Below are 22,322 nucleotides of genomic sequence, written 5' to 3'. Positions count from 1 at the left end.
GAATCTGAAAGAGGAGATGAAGGCAGTACCTTTCAGGTGGGGTGAACAGAAGACAGAACTCTACTGGAGTTTGTAGTAGTAAAAAAGCAGGACTAGCAGTGCTTGTGAAAGAGAGGCATGGAGGGCATAAAACATGTTTTGAGAGAGCGCTCAAACTACTGAACAATTAGTGCTGCTTAACAGCATTCTTGCAGTGAAAAAGCTAAAGCCACCGCCATCAGCCAGGGATTCCCCATGCGAGGAGAGAAAGAACAATCTCAAATCAGAAACAACTGCAAAAAAGTGTAGGAGTGGGTTTTCCTCCTCTCAGACAGAGGTCTGCCTGCCTCCCGCTGTGGAGTTTTAGCGCAGGTGGTGCTGGCCGCAGACTGTGAAGCTCCTTCCATCCCATGGCCATGCCTTATCGTGGCACGGTCTGGTTCCACCAGCACAGCAGCTGTGAGCTGAGCAGCACACTGCTGTCAGCCCCAGGTGTGTTATTGGCTGCCCGTGTCTTGCAGTGCTCGGCCACCTGCGGTGTGGGTGCAATCTGGCGCAGCGTGCGCTGCAGCACCGGCACTGAGCAGCACTGCGCCGCCGCCAGCAAACCCGTCCCTGCTCGGAGGTGTTCCCTGAGACCGTGCTCGTCCTGGCGTGTGGGGAACTGGAGCAAGGTAAGCAGGCGTGCACCCAGTCCCTGTCTCTCCTTCCACAGTGCCTCCCTTGGTAATGCGTGGAGAAGGAAAGTGGCTGTACCTGCCTAGTGGATAGAGAGTTGCATGCTGCCAGTGTGTGCTTTTGCTGCTTTCCTCTCAATTTGCATTTGTTCTGCTTTAGAGGTGGCTAAAAAGCTGGGGCCACAAAAACTCATTGAAGAAAGGTTTGAAGGTATCTCGAAAATGCAGTTGAGAACCTGCAGTAGCAGGATGTGTTTCCAGTTAGGTTGGAGGAATCCTCTAAATTAAACAGTGAGGCATGACCCTTGTTGTTCTGGGCAGCCTCAATCTCTGAGATGTGTGGATGGGAGCTCATTACTTGTCTAATGCCAAGACTTTGTTGCTGTTACAACTGGAAGCCAGTTGGTTTCATGAGGAAGGTAGTGACGGATTCAGAGCTGCACGCACTGTTCTCTAGCTTTGGCTAGAGAAAGAGGTGAAAAGAAGTTGAGTGTTAACTCAAGCCAGCCCAAGGCGGAGTATGTCTTCGGTCCCTTTTCCAGGAGGACTGCCCCAGCCCCCCTTGTGATGTGCCTTTTGTTCACCCAGTGTTCCAAGAACTGTGGTAGGGGCACGAAGGTTCGGGACGTGCACTGCGTTGACACCAGAGAGCAGCGGCTGCTGCGGCCCTTCCACTGCCAGGCTGTTCTCTACAAACCACCGGCGCAGCTGCCCTGCCAGAACGCACCGTGCCTGGACTGGTACACGTCCTCGTGGAGAGAGGTAGGGCTGCTGGCTGGGCTGGGCAGGCAGGGAGGCAGCGGGTCAGGGTGACTATTAAAGATCTGCAGTGCAGGAATAGCTGCTTGCAGCAGAGCTCCTGTTTCCTCCATGCTCTGGAAAACTTCACAATTTAGAGCACCCGTTGTCAAGAAGGAAACCACCTGCTGATATCGGCTGTAGTTGCAAAGTTGTTGCTTAACACTGGAAGCAGGATTTGTGTTTGCTTATGTATTGGTAGGGGCATTTTGCAGTTCTTTTCCTGAAGAAACCAATACAATGAGTTACACCCTTTGATGTCCCTGCAGTGCTCGGAGCCATGTGGTGGAGGGGAGCAGGAGCGCCTGGTGACGTGCCCGGAGCTGGGCCACTGTGATGAGACACTGCGGCCCAACAACACCCGGCCCTGCAACAGCCACCCCTGCACCAAATGGGTGGTGGGATCCTGGGGACAGGTGAGCACATGGGATGGGGACAGAGTTCTCTTGTGGGTTCTGTGATCAGCATCTTCCTGGCTGTGCTGTTGCAGCTCCTCAGCAGGGCCCTGGGCTGAGCAGGTCTTTGTGCCCGTTGCATGGCATGGTTTCCTTAGAAAAGCAATATATGAAAACATTGCTAGCGCTGAATAATAGAATGGTTGGATTGGAAGGGCTCTTAAAGCACTGCCAACCCCACTCCCTGCCGTGGGCTGATTGCCACCCACCAGCTCAGGCTGCCCAGGGCCCCATCCAGCCTGGCCCTGGGCACCTCCAGGGCTGCGGCATCACAGTTTCTCTGAGAAGCAGTGCCAGGGCCTCGGGCAGAACCCCAACTCTCCGAACTAAACCAGGGAATGCTGCAATAACAACCTAAGAAATCTTCCCACACTGGGGACTACTGCAATAAAAACACAGAAACTCCCTGGGGCTGACAGCTTCCTGCTCCTGCAGTGCTCAGTGCCCTGTGGAGGAGGCATCCAGCGGCGCCAGGTGAAGTGCATCGACACACAGACTGGGCAGGCGCAGGAGGACAGCAGCCTCTGTGACCACGAGCCGTGGCCCGAGAGCACGCAGAAGTGCAACCTGCAGAACTGCGAAGGCACCGAGGCAGGTGAGTGAGCGATGCCCCGCGGGGCTTTCTGCCCTTCCTGGTTACCAGATGTTTTCTCTTTAATGTGCTGGTGCTCCCCAAGAGCTTGTTGAGCTGTCTGGTGCAAGTGCTTTGCTCTGGCAGCCTGGCTGTGAGTGTTGTATAAACCTGCACCAGCAGGTCAATGTGATGCAGCACTCGAGTCCTCCTGTCATTGATCCCTGCCTGTTTCAAGGTGAAACATCCCACCAGCTTCAATAGAATAAGAATCAAATCCTCTCTTTATTGAGTTTCTCTGGCTCCAGTGGTGTATGCTAGTTGATGTTAATTACCTGACACTTACCAGTCAGACACACAGCCAGTGCCAGTCTGCCTTCCAGGCAGTCTTCAACAGATACTCCCACTGGAGTCAAGAAGTGTAACTGCCTTCGTACCGCATCTCAGTGTGCATCTGGGTTGGGCTGCCTTGCCTCGATGCTCAGGGTTGAGGCTGGGGTTGATGTTTTACATTACGTAGGACTGGTAGAAGTTGAAATGGAGAAAGACAAGAGAATTACAGGAAATACCTGTGCACCACAAGAGTTAAGAGCTCTTAAAAGAAAAAGCAGTGCAATGGGGGGATTAGATGTCACTGATATTAACACGTTAATTATTAATCAGCCTTATCTTTTGAATTTGTCTGGAGAGAAAAGCTTTTGTCTGTCCAGCGAGAAACTTCGGATGTGCTGAGCTCTCTTGTGGGGCTGGGCAGGGCAGGGCAGCAGCACTTGTGGCTCTGTCCAGCCTCCAGGCAGCCCTTAGCCATTAAGTTTGGTCAAGAAATGATGTGTAGTTCCGGCTATTTTTGTCAAGGGAAAATTCCCATCACTTGGGCTTGGTGATGAGAGCTGTGTCGATGCTCGGCATATTCAAGGCTGTACCAGAATAACCACTTAGATGTGTAGGAAGCACACAAATAAATGTTATAATTCTGGATTAAAAATGACATAAATGCTCTGGCTGTGGCCCAGGGCAGGAAACGCCTCTTGGAAATACAAACATTTCCTGCCAAACTATGAGGAGGAACAAAACTTTCACATGGCAGGAAATCACAGATGTGTAAATCCACAGGCAGAGGCTCCCAGAAAAGGCATGAACGTAAACTCTGGCCCTTTCCTGAGCTCTAGAGGATCTTTACTGCACAAGATTAATGAGGGCTGTGGTGATTCATGTGTTTACGTTAGAAGGACGAGGAGCCTCTATCTCCTGTAACACGGAGTGCACTGGTACCAGATCATGCACTCATCTTTGGGAACAATTATGTTCTCGTTAAAAGATGTGAATACCCCCAGCAGAGTTTAAATGTTAAAAACATAATCAGATGGATTTTTAAAGGAGATGGAACAGATTAGACAGAAGCAAACATCTCACCAGCAATCTTCTCTCTTCAATTAAAGGAGGTCGGAATTAATTAAAACCAGAATCCAGTTTTGTCGCTGGGTTATAAATTAATTGATGATTACACAGAAGTTATTTTTAAATGTTCTTGCACTTTTACAGCTGCATCCAGCTGTGAGTGCAGAAGATAAGGTTGGCTGTGTCCTGAGATGGCTCCCAGGCAGCAACTGAGCCTGCCAGTCCCTCAGGTCTGTCCCTGCAGTGTCCTAGCAAAGCTGGGGACAGCCTTCTTACTCCATACAGAAACAAGGAACTCAAACATCTGTGATGCCACAGCAGGAGAATCCTCGTCAGATCTGAGCATGAGGCATCATGGAGCTTGAGGAGGAACTGAAACCACGGGCAGTCACCCTGAGTCTGGGAGACAACCTGGGGAAGCAGGATGGGGACCCTATAGGAGAGCCATTGAGGGTGAGTGGGAATGGTCACTGTCCCCGGTTGAGTGCCCTGGCACAGCACAGGACCAAAGGGCTGCGTAGGATCTGCTGGTGCTTTGCTGGGCTTTGCTTCCTCGTGTGGCAGCCAGGAGAGCCCTGCTGCCCCTTGTTCTGGAGGACGCCTCTGTGCTGCTGGCAGCGCTGTCTAGAAGATAAGAGCAGGAGCAGAATTGCTGGACTGTGGACGTGGCTGCCAGCGAGATAAGAGCAGCGTTTGTCTCAGGAAAGCTCTCTGATTTCCATCCGTGCCTATGCACTGACCCCAAGCTTTTGCACGCACATCAGCCATGCCTGTTACCAGATCATTTCAATCATTTCTTGCAGCTCAGAAAACAGGAAAAAAACACAGTGGCTGCCTTTGCAAAGAGCACCAGGAGGGAAGGGCAGCAGACACCAGGGTGGGGAGCCACAGCTGGGATGTGTCCGCACTCCTGTCCTGCTGGGGGACGAGGAGCAAAGTGCATAGCTTGCTGTTAGCATGCCCCGTCCATCAGGATGTCATTAAACACAAGCCCCCATTAGGGGACCGTGTGCTGCTGGGACTGCTCCCTCTCTCCCCCAGCAGCCATTGCCCACTTGCTGAAAACAGACGATGCAGGGGCTGTGCTGCAGAGATACATTCGCAAAGCGACTGATCCCCAGAGGTATCTCAAATCATAAATACCAGAGAGGGAAGGGGATAAAGGCGAGGAGTACAGCTGTCCCAAGAACAAGGCTGCACAAGGCAGCCATGGCTGTGGTTTCTATAGGAGTGGAACATAGGTTTCCTGCCAGCAGGAGTGGGCTCTGCCTGTGCTCCAGGAGCAGCCCGAGGAGCGGCAGATCTGTGTGTGCTCTCAGCCTGCTGTCGCCTGTGCTCCAGGCTCGTTATCCAGTGCTTGGCTGTATTTCCAGTCACCTCAAGATTAATTGGCAATTAAACATCCTATTTCTTCTTGCTTTGAGTAGGGAAACGAAATTATTCATGGTTCTGCATACCGCTAAGTTTGTCCGCAAGGGATACATGCTGGAATTAACGGCAGCAAATTCCAATTTTTTTGTCATTTGCACATGTAAGTCTGTATCCTGGTGGCAAGAGAGGGAGGCTCTGCCATTAAGTGCCCTTTATTTATTGCTAATTAACAGCAGCAGTCAGTGGAGAGTGGAGCTTTGGAAAGGATTCTCAGTCTTTATGCATAACCTTGAGCTGAGCAGCAGAGAGGAAGATGCGTCTCCTCTCTCCTCCTTGGCAATCTCCAAGTAGATGGAAGGTTTTGAAAACAAACCTTGCCTTGTTTTTACAACATCTGTACCAGGAAGTTTGTTTTTCACCAGCATGAAAGTAATTAGCTCTGTATGGCAGAAGCTTAAATGAATTTTTAACTTTAATGAAGTTCAGTGTCCAGAGCAAGCAGTTAGGGGGGCAAAAGTGCCTGTTCGTCTCCAGCACCAGGAAATACACACTGACAGTGAGGGCTCTGGGTGTGATAAAAGTAAGGAAAGCGAGGGCTGAAATGAAGGAGTGCTTCCCCATGGGCACAGGGTCAGCACCACTCAGCCGTGCATTGGCTCTCCCAGTTGCTCACCCCCACCTTCTGCTTCCTTCATCAGCCCAGCACCACTACTCTGCCTAATCCCCTTGCACAAAAAATAAAAGCAAAGCAATCAGTGAGTCCGTAGATGCAAAATGGCTGCACGTTCCTGCCTGCCTTGCCAACTGCGTGTTATAAGTGGCTTCAGCTTTTGGAGAGGAAGCTGTAGGTCATGTACAGAAATGTGTTTAAGTAGAGTTGGCTTTTTCTCCCCCTCTCTTTTTTGCTGAGAATGAAGTGAAAGACAGCACAGTTGTTTTCCGCGAGTGTAGGGAAAATCCTCCAGTCTTGGCTCTATATCAGCTCTTGGGAAATGAGAATTCCTCCCTGTCGGATCCAGACTGACAAATGGCTCCTTGCTCCTCCCCCCCTGGTGAGCACGGCTGTTTGCTCACTCCTGTCCATGATCCCGAGGCTGGGTGCTGGTGATCCTTGCACAGTGATACCAAACTCGAGCACCAGCACCTGAATAATGGGGGCTTTCAGTTTTCCTCTCCACATTTTCCAAGCTTTTAAAGTTCCACGGACCTTGGCATGAATGGCCAGAGTATGTGGGGCAGCAGGATGGGTGATGGCAGCAGTGCAGGTTTGCTTTGCAGGAACAGAGACTGGGCACATACTGTAGCACCAGGGATTTAACTTTGCATCTCACACAGAAGTGAGTGACCTGTTTTCCTGACACTGGTGCAATTCCCAGCATTGCAGAAACACCGTGCTGCCCGCTGGGGCTCTGAAGGGGGGGACTGTGCCACACCAGCATTACGTGCGGGGAACTGAGGTGTGGGTGGGACAGACAGCATCCAGACCATGGCATGTGAATGCTCACCAGTCTGTAACGCTGGCCACGCTCATGTTGCTGCACTCAGCATCTGCTGCTGCCAGCTGAGGGTCTGCAGCCCTGAGAGCAGAAGCCAGGGATAAAGTTTGTTAAATTGGGACCTGGCTCTGAGAGCATCCCACAGGCCAGAGGTCAGAGGCTCAGGGCTCTTGTCTTGCTGGCTCAGCTCTGAGCCCAACCTTGCCTTGTTTTTACAACATCTGTACCAGGAAGTTTGTTTTTCACCAGCATAAAAGTAAGTGCTTAGCTCTGTATGGCAGAAGCTTAAATGAAATGTAAAGTGACTTCCACGTCAACTTAAAAAAACAACCACAAATTTGTGGGTTTTCAGTTTCTAATGTGCTGACTTGGCCTGGATTTGAAAAGCCCTGCTTTAAGCTATTTCTTCAGAGTAAAATTTGGCATCAGCTTGACGATTGAAGTGCGTTCTTAGATGAAGTGTTAGGATCGTTAAAAAAAATTGTTAATAGACAAAAATAACAGTAGAAGGATTAAATGAAAATTGAACCAAATCTGCAGGGACCTTCTCTGAAGAGCTGAAAAATGAAGAGCTGGCTATAGCTTGCCTTGTCCAGGGAGGAATCGTGGCTCAGCCAAGTTGTTCCACACTGAGTTTGACCCTGTGTGCTGGGACACTGCGGGGCCTGAGCGACCAGCACTCAGCAACGCCCCACCACTTCATTTTATAAAAATGCTTTTGACAACCGTAGCCCTGCTGCGGGGTCTGACGGGAGGTCAGGAAGGAACAGCAGAATCCCCACTCTGCAAGCCCGCCCTGGATTGTGTCTTCTAGCAGGACCTGCTCTGCACGTAACTCAGCTTACCCGGGGAATCCTCGCCTGGTGGGGCTGCTGGTCTTCTGCCTGAGCACAGATGCTGTGTTGGGAATTTCCATTCCCGTGCCAGGGCACTGACCTGTTGGAAAGGGGATCAAACGACAGCCCTGGGAGGCTGCCCTCCAGCCAGAAGCTCCAGCAGCAAAACCTTCACAGCTCTTGCAAGGGCAGGCAGGAGGCAGCTTGGTTGCGATCCATAAATAACTTTCTAGGAAGGCTGTATGAGCAAAAGGCTCGTGAACAGCAACAAGCACAGCAAGGCATGCAGCTGCCCGCTGACATTCCCAGCGCTCTGCAGGGCCATCCCAGCCCAGCACCACTCCCACAGCAGGGCTGAGCCTCCAGAATGCCACAGAGGTAACTGAGTTCTTGTAAGCCCCTTGGGGTTTTAACTGGTGTGACATTTGCTCTGTTAGATGCAGCAAATAGCCAGCCCCGTGGAGCGTGCCATCTCATCCACACCTGCCTGGGCCATAGCTGTTGTCTCCACCTCTCCTGCTCAGCATTGCTATCCAAGCCAGCAACCCAACCCGACAGCTTTGTGAATGCTGCAGGAAGCCCACGCCATGCTGCCAGAGCCGTGCTGCAGCTGATGGTCAGTGATCACTGAGTCCTGCCCTAGTGCAGGGGTTTCAGCAGCTGAGATGGTTGAGGCTGTTTGCAGCTCTGCAGTTTGGGTGGCAGCCAGGTGCCCAAACTATTTCCAGCACAAAGCTTTGGGGGCAAGGGGGCTTTCTGCAAGCAGAAACTGAGGCTTCCATCTCCCATCAGAAACTCTGAAGGTATATTTGAATCACTGCTCAGTGCAGCCGTGACCTGCAGCACTTGCAAACACGACTGTAGACCCATTTGTGAGTCCAGCAGTCTCACAGTGAAAGGGATTCTGTGGTGCAGGGATGCTTGTGACCAATTCTTGTGACTGACATCAAAGGAGCATCACATGAGCAAGCCGTTCCCCTCTGCCAAACAGCTCCAGTGCTCTTGGTGTTGTTATTGAAGTGGAGCTGGGGTTGTGCACCGCTCCCTGCCACAGCCACTCAGGGCTTTCCAGCAATTCCTCATCAGCTCTGCTCTGCCTGGAAATCTGCGTCATGCTGTGCAGAACAGACCCAAACCCAGGCAAGGAGCACAGCACAGGGCCAGCTCTAGTGCTAGTACGGGTTGGTGGCAGCAGCTGGAGCCGGCAGCACCAGCAGGCAGCAGCATCAGCATTAAATGTTTCCTTCAGTGCACAGACACATAGCCGTGCAGAAGTAGCTGTTGGTAGAGAGGAAGAGAGGAAATACCTCTACTGAAATAGAAGATTAATTTTAGAGCAGGATAGTGACGACCTTGCTGGCAGGCTGAAGGCTGCGATTGAAGTCCAAAAGCAGGGGAACACTGTTCTGCATCTGCTGTGTCCCTTGCTCTCAGCACCAAGGACCAGATTGTCCCTGGTGGGAATGGGGACGTTGGCCTTTCCCTAAACGAAGCCCTTTGTTCACCAAAGGGAGATGGTGTAGGGCAGTGCTTGCAGAGCTGCCTGGCTCTGTCCCCACCGCTGGCAATTCCCTGCCAAAAAGTGCCTAGGGAAAGAGAAAAGATGGCCTTTTTGTGGGGCCATCCCATGGTCGTCTGTGTGTGCTGGGCAGGAGATGCACAGGGACGGGGAGCACAGGGCTGCTGGACTTGGGTGCAGCCACTCTGCCCTTTTCCACAGAAGGGCTGTCGTCGTGTTTAATCACTTCTACAGGAGATGAAATTAGAACAGACGTGATTTCAGTGTTTTACACAGCTGTGTGAGATGCTAGAGGCTCAGCAGTGTGCAGTGCTTGTATTCATACAAACTGGAAAAGGTGGAAATTAAGAACTGAAGCAAACCCCTGATGCAGGCTTGTAAACGGTGCGTGCTTGGAGATGGGTCTGTCCCATCAGAGCCCGGTCTGGGGCCGATTCCTTCAGCTTCCACAGGATGTTCAGCGCTGGGACTTGCATGCAAAGTGTGAGGGTGTTTTTCAGGCCAAGTCTCTGTGGGCAGAAGCCAAGGAGTGGATGAAGCACCTGGCTGTGTCACTCTGCCTTCAGTGCTCCCTGGCTGCTGGCAGAGGAAGCCCTGCGTGTCTCAGTCGCCGCTCCTGCAGCTGGCCGGGGAGAAGCAGTTCCCAAAACAAAGCCTGTCTGCAGAACAGCATGGAGGTTTGTGAGACACCTGCAGGAAGGGAAGGAGATGAAACAAGTTAAGCACAACACAGAAATGAATTGTCGCTGAGGTGAGGGCTTTGGGGTGCTGGTGGGAGATGTGTGGCCAGGAAAGCTTGCAGAGCCACATTCAACCACTGCTGTTGGCAGCACCAGGCCCCGACACGGCGCTGAAGACATTTGCAGTTTCGTCGTTGCATTCGCTGGCCACGAACTGAGACTGAACTGGAGTCTAGGATTGGATGAGATGAGCAGCCGGCTCCGGGGCTGCTGCTCTGTGCAATGCAGTGGTGACAAGGCCCAGGCTCAGCCCCGCCTGCCATTGTGGTTTCTCTGCTCTGGAAAGGTGCTGCAGGCTGTAGGTAGAAGTACAGATTTTGCTTCTGCTGGCGATTAGAAATGAGGACCAATGGCTGCTCAGTGCTGAGGGGAAGGTGACTGCATTTTGCGAAGTCTCTACCAAGTGCTTGCTGATTTTCCTATCAAATGCCTGCCACGGTGGGACCGCAGTAACGCTGTCCTTGTCCTCTCACATCCTCTAGGCTTCGTTTGTGAGCGGGACCGCTTGACGTTCAGCTTCTGCCAGACCCTGCGGGTGCTGGGAAGGTGCCACCTCCCGACGGTCCACATGCAATGCTGCCAAAGCTGCCGCCAGCACGGGCACCACGGGGCTCCTGACCAGGACCGCGGGGACGAGCGGGCCTCCAGGAGGTGACAGGACCATCCCAAGCCCAGAAAGCACCTGGACCCGTGGCGGCTCTGGGAGCAGCCCTGCGGCACAGGAGGGAGCTGGGGACCAGCCAGCCGTGCTGCTCTGTCACTGCACAGGGTGGCGCAGCCCAAGATCCACACGGTGCTCTTGCAAAACACAGGGAAGGCATGATTTGTTTCATTTGTGCTACACTTTAACGGTGCTCAAACGGTCCCTCTGAGAAGTATGTCTGGTTGGGCCGGGGGTGCAGGTCTCACCAAGTGTGCTGTGCCAGAATGGGCATAGCTGTCTGTTAGGGTCACAGCCATCACTGAGCAATTACAGAGAGCATGTTAGGGAAGGGAAACTTCAAGCAGCAATTATGCGGGGAGTCTTCTCAGAAATGCTAATGGTGCTATCGTTTGATATTTTCAGCCTCTTGATGGTGTTGGCAGGCCAGCACAGAACTCTAGATTTCTATTGTTATTTTTATATGTATAAAATGAGTATCATTCCACCAGTACAGCTGACCATTTGGATTTTTTTTTCCCCCCTTAAGGGACTGGAAGCTGGCAACCCATTTCTGTAATTTTCATTGGATTGTTTACGCACTGAAGCTCAATAACCATAATTTAAGAAACGGAGAGAGATCAGAGGAAGAAAGCTTTCAGCTTTAGTTACCACCAGAAGCCCTGGGCTCGCAGTGCATGCAGGGGCCCTGCCCTCTTTGTGCTGACGGCTTCATCTGTAAAAGCCCCCACCCGTGTGCGGAGCAGAGGGGCTGGCTGGGGATACAAGGCAGGAATGAAGTGAGAGATTGCTTTGGAGTCAAAAAGTGTAGGCCCTTGAGTGGATCAGTGAAAGAGATGGAAAGCTGTTCTAGCCCCAGCTGTGAGCAATGCGTGTGCATGGCAAACACTGCTCTTATTTGGCCACATCCTTCCTTGTGAAAGCCCAAAAGGCAAAGTGAATTGTACTTACACAACTGGATTTCGGCATGCAGTTACACCGCAGAACTTTAATGGTTGGTTAAGGTGTTTTTCTGTGCTCTTACCAGGCTAAAAACCTTTCTGCTTATGTAGATGCACTTCTGTTAAAGTTAGTTGGTTCTTTTTTACTATAGTAAGTGCTACTGTATGAGAGGCACCCGGCAGCTGGTCCGGCAGTGCTCGTATGTTAATCCTTGAGGCCTTAGGGAGGATTTGCTGTTAGGTTGGCTCCTGGAGGAGGGCGGGTGCATTTTGGTAGCACTCCTTTCTGTATTACTCTGCAGGCTGAGAAACTGGGAGACTGTGAACACAGCGCTGCTTGTGCTGAGCTAGTGGAAAAAGGACAGAGCCCAGCATCACTGCATTGCATTGAGCAGTGTGGTCACACGCAGACGGATGCTTAAGTTGTACTGTCTGGAACAACTGCAGAACTGTGTCACGTAACAAGGGGAATTCCTGTCTGTGACTTGCCTGTAAAACACAAGCCATGACTTCACCATTTGTGTTGTATTCCTTTCAAACGTGGTGTAAATTTTTACATTTTAAGAGCCTGTGTTCATTCCTGTTTTCTTTTGGGTTGGCACCGTCTGTCCCTTGCTTCTGTCAGCGCTCCTAGGTTTTGCTAAGGAATAGCTAGCTCTAAACGTGTTGGGTTTTAATGGCTATTGCCCACAAGTGTGTTAAATTAAACAGTTATTGAAGGAAATTGAAGGGTTTCATATTTTCTCTTCTCCTTGGGGAATTCTAAAGGGCTTTTCACTGAAAACTCAGTTAAGCAGAGGCAGTTTAGGTCCTGGCAGCAGCAGGGGTTTGATTGCTCTCATCTCAGCTGCAGCAGAGAGGAGCAGTCAGTTTGCATCTGAAAATCATTTAAGGCTGCCCATAGAAACTGGGATTTGTGTGATTGCAATCTGAGCTCTGTGGATTTGAGGTAAAGCACTGGTGCTCCCGGAGCTAAAGGCTTCAGCCTCTGATTTGTGGTGCAAATTGATTCATTGCAGAGCTAACCATAACAACCAAGCAAACCCAGTGGCGTTCTGCATGTGACACCACAGGCAGTCCAGGCAGCATACATTGAAATTCAGGTGTTTGTGGAAAGAATTGTGTAAATTCTGCCTGAACTATATGCATTTCAGTACATTGGAGGTGATTTATGTGTAAGTAGCTGATCTAACTCAGTGCCATGATGCAGTCACTGAGCTGCCCTTTCTGTCACCCAACAGTGTGCAGTTCTGGGGACTGCAGCCGTGCCAGGTGTCATTTCTTCCCAGAACTCGCCTCAGTTTTCCGGCGTCACAATTCTCTTTTCTCTTAGCACATCTGACAATGCTTACTCATTTTCCTAGCACTGTTTGTGCCCCGGTGCCTCCAGGAAAGGTGTGGCCTCGTAAATTGCCCTGCTTGCTGAGCTTGGGGGCTGGCTGCGTGCCATCCATCACTGCAGGCACAGCTCAGGGCAGTTGCACGCTGCCAGCACTGTGCCAGGACGATGCAGAGCAGCAGTGCTGGGTGCTGCTCACACCACTGACCCCATGCAGGTGTTGGGCTGGGCAGCGTTCCCCTCCCAGAGCACTCGCTATTAATAGGCCGTGCACAGGGAGAGCCCTAAGCAATGCTTTTTGTTGCAGATACAGGATATGTGGTTACCAGGATGCATTCGATTTGTCATTGTAAGATACTTTTGGTTCATTACTTCAGAAAGACCCCATTGAAGACCAACTCTGCAAAACACGTATGCTTCATTTGCCACACAGTAAAGGCGGGTTTCCCACTAATTGAGAACCTTCCCAATGTGGGACTCTTAAGTCTCACTGACCTTTGTCTGCTCTGTTTTACTCGGCCAGTGTGAAGAATATTGGATTTCTCTGCTAAGCTGTCAGGTGCTGCAGGGAATTTTGCTCTTGCAGCCAGTTCACCTCCCCACTGGGTTAATGCAGTGGGTGCTGCAGGCTGGGATTTATACTTAAGCTTAACCACAGCAGCAACCAGTACTGGAGCAATGCACAGCTGCAAAATATCTCCTGTTCCAAATGAATTGGTCTTAATGTTTGGTGCCATTGAAGATTTCAGTGTACGTGGTGTAAACGATGCCATCCTCTGCCTGCAGCACAGACTGACTGCAGGCTGCTGCCATCTCCACCCTCGTGCACCTATTCACAACTGTGTGTAAACACAGAGTTACATACAGATAGGCTCTGCTTTGCACAGCTGCAGGCCTCCGCAGCAGCATGAAATATTTCAGCCTTCACTGCCTTGTTCCCATCAGCAGTGTGGGGCTGCAGCTGGGTGCCAAGCGTGTGTGCACAGGGAGAGGCAGTGCAGTAACATCACCTGTTGCCCTCGGGCTCTCAGTGCCATTTATGTGCAAATCTCACACATTTATCTGATTACAGTCCAGAAGCTGTTCATTTAAATTAAAGGTTATATGAAACAGGTCGGGACTCTGAAACCATGACCTGGAGCGTTTTTGCATTGGATGAGGAAATGAATTGAGATAACCCTGCTGGGATTAAATTTCTAGAGAAATAAAGCGAATCATTGCCATTTCCCTCCCTGAGAAATGCCTTTTCCTCTTCCCAGGATATTTCAGGTCTTTCTCATGGATACGCTTACATTTAAATCAGCGTGAAGCTGGTGGAATTGTAGCAGAAATTACCCCGGTGAAGCCCACTGACCTCGGGAGGAGGCTTTGCTTGCAGCTGGTAGCACACAGTGCACAGTGCTGCTGTGCAATGCAAACTGTGCTGGGTGCAGGCAGAGTTCTCCCTCCTCGCCCTCTGAAAATCTGTTTAGCAGAGGCTTCTTCTGGGGCACATCATTCACATCAGTGCTGATCTATCGAACAGCTGCCTCTGGACCGTGGCACAATTGGGTACGGCACAGGAAAAGCAGTTGTGTGTTTCAAGGCTGCAATTAATAGCTTCCCAGAAAATAATACACCAGAAACAACAGCCATCAAAGCAGTGCCAGCTGCAGCTTTGCCACAGAGGTTCCATCGAACTACCCAGCCAACAGTGGTGCAAAGAGCCCCTCACATCCAAACAGCTCCCAGCATCACAAGCAACTGAACTTCTAAACTTACAATTCACTTCTGGGAGGCCTGGTACACCTGCAGCAGGCTGAACACAGACAGAAGCACTCCAAATGTGTGTCACACAAGTCCAGATCTGTCTTCAAATTCACTGTTCTCAGGTGTATCTCTCACCACAAACATGTAAGAGGTTTTAGGTGGTTGTATTTTGTTTTTTCCTTCTCTTGAATGTCACAGAAGGAAAAGTGCCCCCTTCCACGGAGCTCCCGGAGTATCAGCAGAAGAGATCAGACACTGGGCTTTTGGTATGGCAGGAGACAAAGAGAGAAAAGGCACATGTGCTATTTTGGGATGTTTGGTGGCAACAAGCAAATGTCCTCAAGGGACAGAGCTTTCCTGAGAAAGTTCCTGCTTCAAGGCAAAAAATGTAAAATGTGCAATGAGAAGATAAAGAGATGCTGCTGAGGGGACGGCAGCCAGTCTCTAACAGCAGCTTTAAAGCAGGGACTCTGATAAAAAAAGTTATCTTTAAGTTCACATACTTACATCTGGGGCCGTGTAAAGCAGCCCACAAAAGCAAGGACAAGCAGCAAACAGCAGCCCTGGAGCTGTGCTGTCCCTCCGCAGTGCTCTCAGCCCCGGCTCTGGGCTGCCCTGCCAGGGGAGAACTGACCTGAAGCAGGAAGAAGGGAAAATAAAAACCGGAGGCAGCAGCAGCACAGGGTTTTGCAAAGCTCCCCGTCTCTGAGTTCCTTTCTCAGCGCTCCCCCTGGTGGGAAAGCACTTCCAAAACACTTCTGTGTGTTTCCTTCTCTCCACGAACCATTAATAGTTAGGAAAATATCCTTTGTTTTTCTCCTTTTGAAAAGGAGCAAAATGACACATTCCTTCGATTTCATAAAGTCAGCATAACTTTAATTTTAAAAGGGCAATTTCTATGTGAAGTTTTACTCTGTTCAGCTGACTCTGCAGACTTGCAGACATTGCCTTGAGGCCATTTCAGATATGATGTGTGACACCGAGTCCTGCCGAGACTTCAACGAGAACGAAGGTGCAAGGAACACGACAACCACCACAGCCCAGCAGCTGAACAGCTCTGAAACTCCTGGAGAAAGTGCCAGGCTGCTGCTGGCCATTAACTCGGCAGAATGCATCCTTTATTAATTAAAGACTGTTAACTATTTTATTTTCTGCTTGCAACACATTTTGTGTTTACTCTGCCATGGTGCTGCTCATCCTTCCTAGGGCATCCTGAATGATTTAGGAGGTTTGAAATGGCAGATTACCCCCTACTGTCTCTTCCTTAAGAGCCTAAAAAAGTAGAGCCCAATGTTAGCAGGAGCCTTCAGGCACCATCATGCTAAAATAATTCACAAACAAGCTCCCCTTCTTGTCAGCTCTTACTGGAGATTCTCAAAGCAAGCTCCCTGCTCACTGCTCAATGTCACTGCTTTCAGAACAGTCTCTTAGTGAGCTTACTGGGGGCTGCTGTCCATTCTAAGTTTGCCTTTGGAGATGCAGTGATTAAAACTGTGATGTACAAATTCTCAGTGAATAAACACACAATTTCCAAAAATGCTTCCAGAGGAAACGAAATACATTCTCATGGCACCAAGTACTTGGAGAATGAAGTGCCTTTACTTTGTGGCCATTTGCCGATACAGCATTTCATCATCTCACCATGTTAGTGCCTCAGAGGAAGCCTCAGACCTTCCAAGAGAATCACAGCACACGCTACCAATGTAATTCTTTCACAGGAAAAGATCTCCCTCTGCTCTTCATCTGTAAACTTAGCTGGCAGGAGCTGTTGCCATTTCAAGAGCCTGCTGGAAAAAAAAAACCAATACAAAACCTTTCTAAATGCCTCTTTTAGGATATATTGTGGTAGGCTATTCCAGCTGAAATGTAAATACACAGATTGTTGATTTTGACCAAAGTGGGACTTTGGCACTGAAGCAGGGAGATTACAGCTGTGACATCCGTCAGAGCGTCGTTCTACAAGGAGAACATTTTCTCCACCATTCATAACGCACAGCCGAGATGGAACCCATTCATCATTCATGCCTTCAGGAGAGCTTTATGAAGCTCATTATTAAAATGGTTACAAATCCCAGAAATCTCAACAGATGTTGCACAGAACTGAGGATTTCTCGCTGTTTAACCAAATACAAGCCTGCTACAGTCATCACAGCTCCACTTGGGAAAGGCTCCAACCCAAGTTTTTTACCTGGGGGAAAACCAGTTGCACAAGCTGCTTTGCACTGCCCAGGTAACACCTCAGGATCTGGGAATGGTTTGCCAGCCAGCAGCACACACAGCTGCACACAGGCTCAGCACTGGGGCCCTCCTGTGGCTGTGCTGTGGATCCTGAACATCACTTCTCCCAGAGGACAGCCGAGAGAAATATCCGCCTAATTCTTCAGGGAAAGTAAGTGCATGGTCAAACCCACAGCTGCAGCAGGAAATGAACCCCGGGGGACTTCAGAGAGAAAACACGTGACAGCTGACAACATGATGGATGCTGCAGATCAGATTAGAGAGGGAGCAGCAAAAAGAACAGTGGTGACCACAGGCTGCAGGCTTCTCTCCCGTCCCACGCTGCAGGTAAGCTGCAACAAACAGCAGGATCAAACTGGCAACACATCGCCACAGGAAAACTTACCCTCAAGGTAACTGGAAACCAGAATCAGAAACATGTACTTCTAAACAATACAGACATTTAGCAAAAATGGGGTCTCGGTAAAGGCTCCAGTCCAATCGCTTGGTTCCTGGTTCACTGAATTCATTTCAATTTTAATGTGTTCACTGGAAACAAACAGGTTGAATAAACGTTAACTTCTCTAGCAGAAATCCAAACCCTAAGCTAAAGAAAAAAAAAAGGTGCTGATCTCAAAGCAGCATTTCAGTACAAGAAGCTTTTATTTTTACAGTGCGGTGATTGAAACCATAGAAATTTAACCTGCAAAACTGCGTTTGTGTCACAATGTGTATCAGAAGGCAATACATATGGTGCTGTTTCATTTTTTAATGAGATAAAATACTTCTCTGGACACCAGATATTACAAACTCTTAACACTATATACTTTGTTTTATTTTAGAGACTGATTTTTCATAATTTATATCTATCTTATAAACAATTTTTTTAAAAAACATACAGAAGATAAAAAGAACTCAAGTATTAAACTCAAGGCTTTGATTCCTCTTTTTTAAACAAAGATAACTTTAAGAAACGTATCAAAATGCTGTGTGTGCTGCAGCTCTTAGTCAGGCTCTGTCACGCACTGCTCCACGATCTCACGCAGGTTTGGATTCTCCATCGCAGCTGCGACTCTCTCTTTGTCGTTGATTTGCTTATTGACTGCAAAACATAGGAGAAGTGAAGTCAGAAGCAGTTCTGAGTGGTACTTTATGCATACAGCACCGTGAGCACAAGTGCAAGGCGGGGTTTCTCCAAGCCCCCAGAATGGCCAACTCAAAGAGGGAGAAAATGCTGCGTTACAGAAACGGTGCGTTCTGCCCACCTCACTGCAAATCTCTATTCAGGCAGAGGACTGAAGTTTGCACAACAGCCCAAACTGAAATGGTGAATTGCTGTGCTGGCAGACATCTAGGTTGTATAGCCGAGCACAAAGCCAAGGAGTTGAGAGGTTAACAGGAAATTGTAAAACAGAGTGAGGGAGCACTCAGTCACAAAAAAACATCCATCAGAACCAAAAGTTTTCTGCTTTTCTTGTTTAGGAAAAGAATACAAGGTACAAAGTATGCTAATCAAGTGTCTTCAACTGAAGTGTGAAGTTTGTGACAAATTAGTAGTCCGTGTTCTCCAGGTTCAATGTCTTGTCATTTAATGGCAAGAACTGGTCTTCCCCCACATAAAGATTTCTGCTGGTTATGAACGGGGCCGAGGCGTCGCCTCAACAGAGGCTTTAGCAGCTGTTTGAGATGGTGATTAAATGCAGCTCTGGAAGAATTCAGTGTCCTACAGATTTCATTTTAAAAATACAGATAAACTTCACAGTGTTAAGATCATCAACCAGGCAGGAAGTTCTTCATGCTAATAACTGAGCAGCACAACAGCAACTTCCCAAAGAACACAGAGTCTAAAGCTCTACTTACTGTCTTCTTCAGTGGAATGTGTACCTTCAGATATGTAGATTTCCAGCTAGAGGAGAGATCAGTGTTAGATGCATTCATCAACTGTAAAATAGATTCAGTACCAAAACAAAAAACTACCAAACACATACAGTGCATGGAATCTGTACCTTTCAAAACGTTCCTATACAATGGAAGGGAACCAATGACAGCAACTGATCTGAGCCTTGTGACTGTGTTGCAATAGATCTATCTCCATTCAAGGAGGCCTCAGCACTCCTTCAAAACTGTGGCAGCATTCATGTCTCACTAATATCAATGGCTCATGTGAAAAATCCATTGCAGCTGGGCTACTTGGAAACAGAGTGCAGAATTGGCATTTCCTTCCTGACAAGTTCTCTGCTGGTCACAGCTCAAGGACTATTTGTTTGAAAGCCACCAGAATTGCAAGTGTCACTTTCACAAGCTAAGAACTCTTGGAAATCCTTAGGAACAGATTTGTAAAAAGATATTCCTTTTAAGTCATACTCAATGAGAAGAAACACATGTTCTATCTGAAATGGTGGCATGGTACATTATCTGGTTTCTGCCTGGGAGAGACAATAAGACTAAATGCTAAGCAGGCCCAAATTGACTTCATGCATTTAACTGAACAGGCCTGGCAAAAAAAAACACCAAACAAACAAACCAACAATGTCTAACAAACAGAACAGCAAGGAAACGTCATAGAACTGCTGTAGCAAAGGAAAAGTAAACAAGTCCAGTGCATCTTATTTTATCTCACTGAAGCAAAACCCACTTGTTATCATGTGTCCAGCGTAACAGATCACCATCTTCCTAATTACTAGAAATACAAGCCTTGCTTCACACTGCTGTAACTGGGAAGATGAAGCTAGCAACTATAAAAACAAAAGATTTCAAAAAGCAACGCTGTGTAACAAGCTACAAACTGTTTTGTAAAGGAAAGGAATCACCACATTTATTCAGAGGTCCCTTCCAGTACTCCTGCTCTGTAATGTTCACTTCCTCCATAAACAACAGGCTGTTTAAAAGACTCATCCTTTATCACGGTTTGCAAGTTGCTCAATCCTGCAGCATATCCTTTCTTAGAGAACACTTAGCATTGGAAGTACTTACTCCTGTAGCTTGAAGCAGGTTTCAGAACTGATATCTTACCTTATGTCTGAAAGGCAAGCATCTCTGAAGTTTTATTCTTAAACAAAGGCCTGGTAAACAAAGCAGATTAAGAGACATCCCTGTCAAATTCAAGGTTTTGAGGTGCATTTTCAGAGAACACGTATTTAACAATCAAACCCAGCACTATACTTGGCAACCTTTTCCTTCCGCATTCTGAGCAGCAAAAGCCACAGAGGAGACCAAATCACATTGCTGACCCTTTTCAGGCAGTCTCTCGGTTGAGCTCATACCAGCCTTACAAACTTAGGAGGTTTTGGTCCCCAGCACCCCTGAGAAACACTGGATGCATGCAAATTCCACCATTTCCAGCCTTCTGCCCTTTTGATAGAGCTTTCTGGCTACTGTTGTGGCTGTCTCTATGCTGAGAAGAATGCTTAGCTTGTTTTTGTTAAAAACCCAAAACAAAATGTTGGAAGAATAGTTGCAAGGCCTGCCTGCAACAATTTGGAACTCAAGCTCATAACTTCACTACTTTAGATGTCTAACATGCAGAACTGGAAAATAATTGAAAATAGCACTCAAAAAACGTCATCCTTGGGGCCACATAAATCTACCAAAAAATAAGCTGCTGCAATAAGAGAAAAGCTGTGCATCAACAATCAGCATTCGAATTTTACTTCAAAAATATGCAAGTATGGATTTGTATATAGCAAGTAGTACTGCTGAGAAAGTCTCCAGAGTGACTGAGCAGAGAACTGCAGTTTGTCTTGGAGAGCAACACCCCAGCTAGAGGACAGCCCTACTGCTGCACGTCTCCCCACAACCTGGCTCCACACTGAGCTGCACATGGACAGCCACAGCCACGCTGCAGCCCTGGTTTGTGCTCAGGTGAGCCAGTGCTAACAGCAAATGCACCCCAAAGCACTTCAGAGAACTCTGTGCAGATGAGGACGTTTGTGGAAAAAAAAAGAACAAAACCAAGAAAACAACTGTTTACTGCCTCTATTCTTACACGTGCTACCCAATTATTTAAAATAATCACCATAATCTTTTCCTGCAACAGAATGAGGAACCTGCTTCACAGGTCACACACTGTGTTCCACGCTGCTTCTGAATAGATTTTTGAGAGCTGCTTTGTTCTGAAGTTTTCCTAACGTGAGAAAAACAGACGACCTGCTTGCCCCATCCCTGCAGGCATTCAGGGCCAGGCTGGAGGTGGCTCTGGGCAGCCTGGGCTGCTGGTTGGTGACCTGCACACAGCAGGGGGTTGGAGCTGGATGAGCTGTGCTCCTTTGCAACCCAGGCCATTCTGTGATTCCATAATACGACCTTCAACAACTCCCCATTCCTTCTGTTCCTTGTTTGTATGGCCAGAAGGGCTCTCAAGATGAAATTCACAGCTAAACCACTGGTAAAACGATACTGAACTTTAACTAATAAGAATATTATTCAGACAATCTAAAATTAACTTCGCACTCATTGCTGAAGATGTAATGAAACAGAAATGTTACCAATGAGAGTAGCCAAAGAGCAGTGAGGTACTGTTGGCGTGAACCTGATGACAACCAGATACTCTTCCTCGCCAATCTCATTCACTTTGACGCAGTTTTCCGTCACCACTTCCAGTTCTTCTAAAGTGTTTGGTTTCTCCGGGTCCCGGATGGTTCGGATGATATCTAAAGCAGAAGATGAGCCAGTGACAACAAAGTCACTTTCCTAAACTTAATGCTTCTAATTAAAAGCCATCTTCCCGGCAGCGCTCGCTTCGATCCTGTTCCGAGGCACAGCTGTAAATACCAGCAGTGCATTACGAGTTCCCTGGGAGCTGGGCAGATCGAACCACCTGCTGTATTTGCTATTGCTTTCACCATCCCATTCTAATCAATACCTACTAATGGACATAGAACACCTTCAGAACTGCAGGCGATTTAAAATCAGCCTATCCCAGCACAAAGCTCCGGTGCGGCATTTCACACAACGCTGCTCGCCCTTCGCGTTTTCCCACGTCGATCCTCCTTCCCACCTCCGCCCTCCCCTCCTCAGCCCGGGCTCCACGGATGACGCTTCGAGAGCACCTTAAGCACAACCTACGGCCACCGCGCGGCTCCCGTTCCGCCGCCGCTTCCAGGCCCGCCCGCGTCCCGCCCCGCGCGGCCCCCAGCAGCTCCGCCAGTCACCGTAAACCTCGAGCGCCTTGTCCTGCTCCATGGCCCTGCGGGGCGGGGCATGGCAGCCCCTACGCAGCCCGGAGTACCGCAGCACTCTGCTCAGCGTGTGCGACAGCAGCCCCAGCACCAGCGACATCCTCCCGCTCCGCCATGGGAGAGCGCGAAACGGCCCCGCGCGGCCACCGTCCGGCGGAGGGAGGTGCGCCAGGGGCGGGGCGGGGCGCTGCAGGGCGCGGCTGCCGCTCGCTGCGGGCGGGGCGTGGGGAAGCGCCGCTTGCCGGGCTCTGCTCGTCTTCCCGCGGTTACACAGCTGCAGAGCGGCGAGCCCTGACGTTAACCGTACAAACTGCTGAGCCGCGTCGTTCGCAGGCTGAGAAAGGCCTTTGTCCAAGTAACGGCGCGGGGACGGGGCTCGGTTCACAGCAAAAGGTTCC

The 22,322-nt window shown here is 49.2% G+C and overlaps 2 protein-coding genes across 2 annotated transcripts in view; one reads left to right on the top strand and one right to left on the bottom strand.

The window, feature by feature from the left end:
* Nucleotides 1–10,495, top strand: part of ADAMTS7 (ADAM metallopeptidase with thrombospondin type 1 motif 7) — a gene marked incomplete at both ends in the record, with an annotated part of 45,280 nt that extends 34,785 nt beyond the window's left edge. The window contains 5 exons of the mRNA XM_079541158.1: nucleotides 501–653; nucleotides 1,245–1,418; nucleotides 1,724–1,870; nucleotides 2,345–2,504; nucleotides 10,323–10,495. Coding sequence (XP_079397284.1) covers nucleotides 501–653; nucleotides 1,245–1,418; nucleotides 1,724–1,870; nucleotides 2,345–2,504; nucleotides 10,323–10,495 — 807 coding nt within the window. The remainder of the gene's footprint in view (nucleotides 1–500; nucleotides 654–1,244; nucleotides 1,419–1,723; nucleotides 1,871–2,344; nucleotides 2,505–10,322) is intronic.
* A 7,256-nt stretch (nucleotides 10,496–17,751) lies between these two features.
* Nucleotides 17,752–22,024, bottom strand: CIAO2A (cytosolic iron-sulfur assembly component 2A; the record flags this gene model as incomplete). The annotated part of the gene is made up of 5 exons (XM_079540854.1): nucleotides 17,752–17,849; nucleotides 18,608–18,653; nucleotides 19,760–19,809; nucleotides 21,232–21,396; nucleotides 21,898–22,024. The coding sequence occupies 5 exons, from the start codon at nucleotides 22,022–22,024 to the stop codon at nucleotides 17,752–17,754; spliced, it is 486 nt and encodes a 161-aa protein (XP_079396980.1).
* Between the last annotated feature and the right edge of the window lie 298 nt (nucleotides 22,025–22,322).

This window comes from Tetrao urogallus (assembly GCF_951394365.1).
Source record: "Tetrao urogallus genome assembly, chromosome: 11".
In the NCBI taxonomy this organism is placed as follows: domain Eukaryota; kingdom Metazoa; phylum Chordata; class Aves; order Galliformes; family Phasianidae; genus Tetrao; species Tetrao urogallus.
This window is presented reverse-complemented; position numbering and strand designations above follow the sequence as displayed.